Below are 10,380 nucleotides of genomic sequence, written 5' to 3'. Positions count from 1 at the left end.
GGGGGAGGTGGTGGGGCCTTCTGCATGACTGTGTCCAGGGGCCCATTGTCTCATAATCTGCCTGTGTTTAAGGAACTATTCAAGATAATTTTAACCACACTTAAGACTGATTTTTGGACAAATACTCTTTAGCTTATAGCATTGCAGGTAAGTATAAGGTTAAGGCATATATGTGGTCCTGTGTAGGGGTAGATTTTATGGAGGAATGTGGGTAACTAAGTGCAAGTGTAAAGTAAAAAGACTATTAGGTTCAGTGGTAGGTCTTAAGACTTGTTACTTCAGAAATGTGAACTTTAACTGACTCATTATGACAAAAAGAATTAAATGATGGATAAATGAAAGTAGTAGTGACCGAAAGAATGAGATAGTGGATTATGGAGCGTACCTAGTCTAAGGAGCTCAGCTGAGGTGGTTCAAGCATCTGATCAGGATCCTCCTGGGTGCCTCCTGTTCGAGGTGTTTCGGGCACATCCCACTGGTAGTAGGCCCCGGGGCAGACCCAGAACACACTTGAGGGATTATGTATCTCATCTGGCGTCAGGATCCCGCAGGAGGAGCTGTAAAGTGTTGCTGGGGAGACATTCAAAGACTTTTTAAGAACCTGCAGTCACCCTGTCCAAGTCTTACTTTGTCAAATAACTAACAATATTTGTCTGTGAGATGTAGAGGAGTGTAAGTATAAAGTGGCATGAGAGTAAAACAAAATACTTGAGTAAAGTAAAACCTCTAAACTGTACTCAGTAACTTGCCCTCGCTGGTAGCCGAGCTTCAAAATGACCCATAATTACCACTGTCAGAGCAAGAACACACATCAAAAACATAATTACACCATTCAGGCTGCATATTTACTTAAACATGACTCAAGTGCGACAGTTTCCAATCTGAGGTTTTATTATTTGGAAAATTAAGTCTCAAAAATTCAAGATACATTTGAATAACAAGTGCACACAAATTCAAAGTGAGGTTTAATATATGGCATAACAATGCTTAAGATCTGTCAAAATGTTTGTTTACACCAGCGATGACTCCGAATCAGCAGCAGGAAATCCATTACCAGCCAAGTCGACAGGTTCAAGTAAGACATGTAATTACAGTTTGTGTTAGTCCTTTAAGTTAAAAGCAATTCAACAGTAAAACAAGAGGAGAAACACCTTAAAAGAGAGAATTAATAAGCAGTGATTTATAAACAGGAAATGTCAAACATCGAGCAAGGCATCAAAATTATATCATTAAAACTACGACATAACTTCAGCCTAGTGTGCGTCCTCAAAATTAACTTAAATAGATCCTGAAATATTTAACACATTTTTTTTTACAAAGCATCTTAACACTGGTGAACAAAAAGAGCGGATGGCAACTGAGAACAAAATCTAAATAACTGTTTCAAAATATTCAAAAAATAATTGCAACCAAGAGCACATTTACAATAAACATCATTTAAAAACAAAACTGGGTTTGCGATGAGCAGTTTCGGCCAAATTTACCCAATTATTTCAAATTAACCAGCACTATTTTTATTTTTTTTTTTGTGATTTCTTCCAGTTAGACAGGAGGTAAAATGATACGTACCTGAATCCACTTCTCTACTACCAGAGTCTACACTAAGCAACATCACTGTGCGACACAAAGGAACATATTAAATACAGGAGGGGTGTATTATTGTGGCCATCAAAGACCTCAACTATGCAGGCAAACCTCCCAGCGAGAGGGACAACTACATGGCAAACCCATCGAGAATGATTTCTAAAAGATTATGTACAACATCAAGGCTGCAGTCCGTTGGCATCCTAATATCTCCGACTGTTAAAAGTTAGTTGGCTCAGTTACAGTTCATAAATATTTTGAACCCAAGAGACTAGCAACTACGTTACCTAACATCTACTCTTGCTTCCTAATCCTGTTTAATCCCGGCATTTGTGGCGTCTGAAAAAACAAAAGAACATTTACATACAATTCGAAAACTACTTTACACCACATGTCCAGTACGTGCCCTCTTTTTTCCGCCCTCGCACAAACTCATCACACTGGACATGTTTGGGTTTACAGTTCTACACATCACCGATAGCACTGACCAGAGGAATATATTCGTCTTTTAAGTGGTGGCACTACATTAGAGACAAGAGGAAAAAATTTCAAGGTGCATACAAGTTATTTTGTTGGACACGGCACAGTCATTTGGTTGGAGTGTGGAATGAAATCAACAGAGAGGCTGTTTGTCTGTGCAGGCGTAGGACACATGCAGAGATGTCTCATCCCTTGTTACATAGTTGGAAACTAGCAGGAGATCTGGTACTCAAATCAAGGCTGGGTCGCGACACCAACAAGTCACACTTCTTGGTATTACAAGTTATCCTTTCATACATAAGTATCCAGGTCTTCCAGCTGGAGCTCTGGCATCATTTCTGGACAGGTGGGTGTAGTTTCTCAGTCTCGGGTGAAGGTGTGCGTGTGTTTCGTTTCTCAGTGTTAAATCAGGTGCTGCGTGCGCTCGTCCATTCCGTGTCGTTGTGGTTGGTGTGGTGTTGTTCTGTGTGTCTGCCTCTAGATGTGCATGATTCTATGTGTACCAGTGTGTCTGAAACTGCATCTGCAGCGCTGAGCTGCGCACGTGGGACCGACTATAGGAAAGCACTTGGGTTTGCTCGTGGATCCTTCTGGTTCCTGTAGCGCACGGCGAGCCACACTCCCAGGATCTGTGAAAGACATGAAAGACAAAAAGATTAAAGGGGACCTATTGTGCTCATTTTCAGGTTCGTGCTTGTATGTTGGGTTTTTACCTGAACATGTTCACATGCTTTAATGTTCCAAAACCCTTTCTTTTCCTCATACTGCCTGTACTGACTAACCCCTCTGACTGAGACGCTCTGTTTTAGTGCCTGTCTCTTTAAACTGTGCCTGCATACATATGCAGAATCTGTTTATAGATTGGGACAAGATTGTGGTATCGGGCGCATTGTGGTTAAGCTTTGTAGTCCAAGTGGTATCGACCAGTAACAGTTAAGCAGCGGGTCAACAGTTAGTGTGGAGAGGCGACAGTGAGAAAAACAATAAATGATGTATAGTCAAACATTTTGATGCCCCTGAGTGTGATTCAGGTCAATTGATTGAGGAGATTTTATTAAAATGAAATAATTTCTCAACAAGTTTTGGCATTTTTTAATTCTGGTGTGATCTGTCTTTTTTTAGGGGGAACAAAAAATCAAACTGTCAAACTTGTGATTACAGGATGATTTTCTCAACAAAAATCTCTGAGAAACCCTCAATTTAAACATGACAGACAATCCACCCCTCCGAAGATGCCAATTTGGGGATACGTGCACATCCATTTGCCTAAATACAGCAATCAGTTGAATGTGCATGCAACATTTAACTCAGTTCAGTGTCTCTCTCTTGTCCTACAAAGATGTATCAGACTAGTTACATGAGTGAATGGTGAGCAGATGTAGGTTTGGAGACCGGACTCTCACCTCTGTGAAGCTGAAGAAGAGTCCAACGCCCCCGAGGATCTTCAGAGCCTCTGTTGCATGATCTAGCATCTTCTCCCCGCAGGTGTAACAGCCGAGGGGTGTCTTTTTGCATGACTGGAGTGAGAGACACACAAAAAAGAAGAAGAGGCCTTTAGTCTTCAGCAGTATGAGTCAACGGTTCGTCAGCTAAGCCAGTATTAGCTACCAAAATCTATTCTGAGGTCTATAGAAAGTGGCCTACTTTTAACTTCTCCTGGTTAAGGGAAGTGCTTACGTGATTTTATTCAGTGGGGCATATTGTGTAACTGAGAACATGTTGTGAAACTGCAGTGTCTATCTATGATGCAGTTGAACATTTTATTTGAATAACATGATATATAATGTGAATGAAACAGAAAAAATAGTTTTATTATGCAGCAAATCTGCAATAGTTCTGTTCAAGCTCGTTTTCTATTAAAGGGGACCTGTTATGTTGTGCTCACACCAGGTGTAAGTTATTCTATTCGCGCCCAGTGTGAACACAACATTATGATAATTTTCCGGTTCATACTTTTTGGTTTCTACGAGAACACGTGTTGTAATGTTTAAAAAACACTTCATCTTCCTCATACGGTCTGTGCTGGAACATGTGTATTCACCCTCTGTCTGAGATGCTCTGTTTTAGCACCTGTCTTTTTAAGCCCTCCTCCTGAAAAAGCCCAGTCTGCTCTGATTGGTCAGCGTTTCAAAGTCTTCAGTATCTGCGCTCTTTGCGTTTCTGCACCAACATTGCACCAATAAAAGCTTCTAAACCATAATCTTCCCAACTGGAATTGTTCCAGCAGGAATATGATCCGAAACTGGGGAGAAATTAACAACATTGATAACCACAATTATATGTTATGTATATATATGTTGATTATATGTTTCCCTGACGTTAGCATGTAGCTACAGTTAGCAGTGTATGTATTATAAGCACTTGTGTGTACCTAAAGCAGATGACCATATAAAGAAATCAGCTTGTCTCCAGTCGAAAGAAACATTGAACACAGAGTTTTCAGAACGGTCTAGAGCCTGTCTACCTCATTATTTGAAAATAAGCCACATTTAATATGAACATCAGACACTCAAACACTGAAAATAATGAAAAGCATATTAGGTCCCCTTTAAGTAATAGCATTTTTCTCAATAATGTGATGAAAAACTTGATATCTAAGACTCACAGCGGGGCAGCTCTGCAGGTCCTGATCAAACTGTACCCGGCTGGCAGTGACGTTGAGCAGCCCACAGCAGTCCAGCTGGGTCTCCAGGTGAGTCTTTGTGTTGTTCACCAACATTCCCCAAGCGGAGTTCAGAAGTGCCTCCTGGAAAAGCAAAGAATATGAATAAAATGAAGCTAAGTTCTTGTTAAAATAAATAAATAAATACAATAAAATAAATCACAGAAGGTTAAGGAACAGTGTGGGGGATCTGATGGCATCTAGCGGTGAGGATCGCAGACTGCAACCAGTTGAAACTTCTCCCATGAGTAAAGCATGAACTTAAAAAATATCTGTTTACGAACGCCGCTAGCCCCAGAAGGGCTGTTTACTATATATCGCAAAAACAAGAAAACACGAATGTCCTTATCTAGAGCCAGTGTTTGGTTTGTCTGTTCTGAGCTACTGTAGAAACATGGTGGACTCCAGAGATGAGGACCCACTCTCTGTGTAGATATAAACGGCTTATTCTGAGGTAAAGAAAACACCATCATTCTGATTTTCATGTGATTATACACAATGTTTGCCACTATACCCCCCTAAATCCTACACACTGGACCTTTAAAACTATTTATTTTTGCAGACATAATAGAGTTTTCTCACCTGCTGTCCACGGTTCATTGCCAAACAGGAACAGGAAACTCCAAATTGGAACAGGAATACGATAAAAAGAATGACCATGTACTGAGAGGAAGAGGTCAAAGAAACAATGGTGCAAAAACATAGTAAAGACGACATAACTGAAGAATATAACATCAACATGACCACATTTTTAAAGTCACACTTCAGTGGAAACAGCACAATAATTATCTGTATATCAGTGCCAATGTGAGGAAAGGATACAAAGAAGAGCATGACTTGGTGGTGGTGTATTGCTCCGATGAGGCCAACGATAGCGATGAGCAGCAGGAAGACGCCCACCGCAATGACCCCTCCGATGATGTGGATGCTCGACACCAGGCCGAACCCCTTCCCCCATGCTGCTACTCCGATCAGCAGCAGCCCGACCAGCTGCAGGGAGCAGAGGGAACAAAGTTAACCAGAGTCAGCTGAGGCAGGCTGCGTCAGATGGAAGTGAGCCATCACGTGGTCATAGTACGGAGTTTTGATCACCACTAACACCAGTTATCCTTTAAACACCAGTTAGCTCTGTGATGATTCAAGCTGAAGTGTTTGCCAAATAAATAACACAAGTGAAACACAGCGAGGGTGGAAGAGAAGGAAACAGGCTGACTAAGAGTTCAGAGTCTGATATTAACAATTCTTCACAAGGCCCTGGATCATGAGACTGCTGAATCATCTGAAACAAATTAGAAACACTGACTTAACTGTAATGTTTTGTCACATTTCTTTGTTCCTTTCATTGATTACTTTTAACAGAATCTCAACTATAACAGTCTTGCTTATTTCCTGTGATATTAACGGCTTAAAATACTGATCTTTACCTTTTAAGGGAGCTGACAAAACATAACAGAATTCACATTTGGTTGTCACGTCTAACTCAAACGGGTTCATCCTTTCACGAGGGAACTATTTGTCCTTCTTGCCCTTATACGTCTTCTTTCACTGCTGTCACTGTCCTAATTCTACACAGCAACTACAGCATCACACTCGTGACAGTTACAGTGAGTCAGCTCAGCTGTCAACATGATTGGTGGCATGTGAACACGTTCCAAAGTTTTCTGACTGGGTGGGTTGTGTCTTAGTGTTTCTTTCAACAGTGAAATGACTGTGTGGCTGCTAGTGTGTCACAACAGCAGGCAAATGATCCAGTGCTACCTTTACTCCCATGTCTTTCACATAATGCATACCTGGCAGACTTAAGAAGGATAAAGACAGCAGGTAGGAGAGTGTAAGGCGAACAGTATCAAGATGTTTTTGACTCAATAGCTCAGTTATGTCTGACCCAAACTGTGGATAAATAATGGTCTATAAAATGATTAGGAAGGCATGTTTGACTCACACAGAGGGATCCACAATTCATTCAGCTTAGAAAATTACGTGGGTCAGTTAGTATGACGACAAAATTTACTTTTAATAGCCAAAACCCCTTATTTCCAATCAATGTGACAGGTATTTACTCAATTAATTGGTGTGTAAACATCGGAAAACATGGAAAATGCCCACCACAATTTACCACAGCCCTAGATGCCATCTTCAAATTGATTTTTATTCTGTCTAATCTACAATTTTATACCGATGATATTAAGTTTATTATAATAAAGACAAGCAAACACAACATTTTAGAAGTGGCACTATCAAATGTTTGGTATTCTGGCTTAAAAAAACTGACTTAATTTATCAGTTATCAGAATAGTTATTCATTTAATCTTAATTGACTAATTTGTTATATTTTTTGCACCTTATTGCTAGTCTTTTTGTTTAGGCTTTATTTTATGTGCACTCTTTCCTACTTTGTACGGCAGCTGCTCTTCTGGGAAAAATAAAAACTTCTATCTTATCTTACTGGACTAATCTCCTCAGTTCTAGACAATAAAAATAGGCACGACAGATAAAAGACATGACAGGTCAGTTAAACATTAATGTTCTGTTGCCCAATGCACACATCAACCAACAATACTCAACACATGGCAGGGGAGGCACAAAACAACACATTACTAAGCAACAGTGACACAGTTAGAGACGAGAACAATAGAAACAGCTGTACAATGTGATGCAATGCGACAGCCCTGCAATAAATGCAACATTACTTTATAGTGGTTGAATTTTGGTGAGACTTTTTGTTTTGGTGTTAACTCAGGTGCATATTTGAGGCTTTACTACCTGTGTCATTTACACTCATATGGCCACTCTTTTTTTAAATACTATTTAGTATTCAAAACTGTTTGCTATTCTATAGATAGATAGATGGATAAAGAGAGGGAGAGAGAGAAAGACCTAGGCAGATATTATGCATTTAAATTTATTATTATTATTATTATTATTGTTTATTATTAATGTTATATTTCATCCCTTATGTTTAGTGTAGATTCTCTTTGTTCTACTTGCGTGATCTATCTATTTTTATTTTTAATAATATTGTTTGAGGGAGCCTGAGACTTATTTTTCATTGCCAACGACTGCTTTTCTGTAACTGTAGTGTACATGATACATTTAGAATATTTAACAGGAACAAGAAAATATCACATACAACAACAGGAACCACAGCCAAAACATGAAGTCTAACCTCCCCTCAGACATCTATTCACAATGTTAAGTTATAGAGAGGTCATACTTACTGCTATCAAAAGAAGTACCGTGAAACAGTGGTTTCCATATTTCATTTTTAATCTCAATTTAACCATCAGTTCACGGTGAGTTTACGTTAACCGAGCTGAGACAACATGTTGACTATCACTACTCACATGACTGAAACACGAACAAACACGAGCCGATTAAATCTTTTTTTGTGAGTAAGAAGGACAGAGGATGTGGCAGATAAACCATCCAAGCATGTCACTTTCACGTTTTTGGGTCAGCTGGCCTCCCAGCTAACGGTAGCTTCCATACACATAATGGCGATAGCTAGCAGCTAGCTAAGTTTAGCTAAAATGACTACTTTCTACATTTATGTCTAGTTATCTAACGAACACTACAAATGTCTAACGTTGTAATATGTAATGAACAGAAATAAACCCATACCACTGGTCGGCTGCAAAATGAAAACAGAGGAATATTAAACAAAAGGCGAAATCAGTTATCTCTCTGCGCTGTAGCTAACTTGCTAGCTTACATTACGCCAGTTCATTCAGAAGCTATTGAGGCTAAGCTAACGTAGCTCGCTAAAACTTAGCATGATGATCCATTTTGAATACTCACCATATAAACCACATTCAGGGAACAAAGCGCATTTTTGGAACAGGTGAAACCGCCACAGACCATATTCGAAGAACCTCTATCGGCTTGTGAGTAAGACTTGATTAAATAAAAGGAAAAAAGCCAGTGTTGTCGGGCTCTCCGGAGCGCTAACGTCTGGACACAAATGTTTTTGGTCAGCGCTGAGGGCGTATGAGATGACGTATGCGCCGCATGTGACGTCAGGTTGTCAACCGGCGTCATCATTTCAGGATGAAAATGAAATCTGAATCAGAATCAGTTTAACTGGCAAAGACAGTGTGTGGGCTGCACATAACTGTTACACAGAACTGACTCCAGGTTGTGGTCCTGTCAGTGTACGCTACATAGAAATAGACCTCACTGTTAAAAAGGACAACAATGCTGAACAAAGGAAACACTGACATATGACAACTATTTAAAGATATAATATCATAGATAGATAGATTTACTTATATATATTTAACTGTCATTGTTGAAGGGAACCTGACACTTAAAGAGATTTTTTTAAGTTGGATTATATAGGATATTTATCCATAGGTAGTATATTACATACAGTTGATGTCAGTCCTCATGCCCTCAGTATGAAGAAGCAGGCCAGATGGATTCTGACATGGGAGCTAAACAATGTTCTGCTGTGAACGGGGTAACAAAATAAAACCAATTTAGCCACCTTAAAATAGTCCCACCTAAGAAATCAATATCAGTTTAAATGAATGTTATATTGAGAGACCGTCAGCAGCTTCAGTTCCCCATCTATGCTCTTGTTAAAGCCACTAAACTCCATTGACAAAAACAGTAATTTAAGCTCGCTTCACACAGGAGCTGCTGGTCTAGATCTGCTTCAATCAGTTAGTTAGTTTGTGTTATTGTGTGACTTTCTGGTGAATCTGAATTAACACAGCGTCACACAATAACACAAACAAAATATCTGTTCAAAACAGCAGTAGTCTCAATGCAGTCTGGCTTTAGAAATAGCAATATAACAGCCTCATTTTCCCATTGGAAATCTCTGAGAGTAACATGAAACAGTGAAAATATTATAAATATAGCATGCACTTAAACTGATGTTGATATTGTTTAGGTGGGATTTTTTTTATGTGACTAAAATCTGCTTCGTTGCTGACTCCTCCATGTTGGACTCCAACCTGCTTCTCCAAACTGGGGGGTGCTGACCACCATCTACTGTAATCTATTATAATAATGTAATGTACAGTCTATAGACAAGTACCTCATACAACCTCACTTCAGAAAATCTGAATTGTCCCTTTAAGGTTTTAGTTACTTCGCTGTAATTGCTGTGCATGTGACGCATAAATTAAGAGCTTGAAAAAAAAAGATGTACAGTATCAGATCTGAAATTAGAGGTTAGAGTAAGAGTGCATGGTTAATAATATTCACTATCATGTTCATGATATTGCTCATTACTGCAGACAAGATAAAATAAGATAAACCTTCATTGGGCCCCAGTGGGGAAATTCAGTTACTGCAGCAGCACAAAGACAGCTACAGTACAGATAATTACAGGAAGTGAAATAAATAAATAATAAGAGGTGTATAAAACTAAAATAAGAACATATTTAATACTTTTTTTTTTTTTTTTGCATCATCTTCAGAAAAATGTGTTCATTCAGTGCTGGGCCAAGAGGGTGAAATACACGTGACCCCTACGGCCTGATTTTGGGGCGGTATCGTGCAAAAGACCCTACCTCACTGACTGCTACTCTGTTTTTCCTCTAGTCTCCCCCTGGCATATATTTCATGGCGCTTATATGTACATTTTATCCCTCCAAAAATGTACAAAGTTCTTAAATTTAAATTTAAAAAAAAATCTAAACAGC

At 39.2% G+C, this 10,380-nt stretch overlaps 1 protein-coding gene across 1 annotated transcript; it reads right to left on the bottom strand.

Annotated features, from left to right (window-relative positions):
* Window positions 1–873: 873 nt before the first annotated feature.
* On the bottom strand, window positions 874–8,727 carry tspan31 (tetraspanin 31). Its single transcript, XM_050065226.1, has 6 exons — window positions 8,525–8,727; window positions 5,549–5,716; window positions 5,309–5,389; window positions 4,670–4,810; window positions 3,468–3,581; window positions 874–2,693 (listed from the first exon to the last, which is right to left on the bottom strand). The coding sequence occupies exons 1-6, from the start codon at window positions 8,585–8,587 to the stop codon at window positions 2,619–2,621; spliced, it is 642 nt and encodes a 213-aa protein (XP_049921183.1). The 5' UTR covers window positions 8,588–8,727; the 3' UTR covers window positions 874–2,618.
* Between the last annotated feature and the right edge of the window lie 1,653 nt (window positions 8,728–10,380).

The sequence above is a fragment of the Epinephelus moara genome, chromosome 16 (genome assembly GCF_006386435.1).
Source record: "Epinephelus moara isolate mb chromosome 16, YSFRI_EMoa_1.0, whole genome shotgun sequence".
Taxonomy (NCBI): Eukaryota; Metazoa; Chordata; class Actinopteri; order Perciformes; family Serranidae; genus Epinephelus; species Epinephelus moara.
This window is presented reverse-complemented; position numbering and strand designations above follow the sequence as displayed.

Bases quoted from the DNA above. Each gene is read 5' to 3' on its own strand.
- tspan31 (XM_050065226.1), bottom strand. From the start codon at position 8,587: ATGGTCTGTGGCGGTTTCACCTGTTCCAAAAATGCGCTTTGTTCCCTG. The intron at 4,811-5,308 runs GTGAGAAAACTC...TTGCTTTTCCAG, and splicing joins CAATGAACCGTGGACAGCAG to GAGGCACTTCTGAACTCCGC. The intron at 3,582-4,669 runs GTGAGTCTTAGA...CTCTCACTCCAG, and splicing joins ACCTGCAGAGCTGCCCCGCT to TCATGCAAAAAGACACCCCT.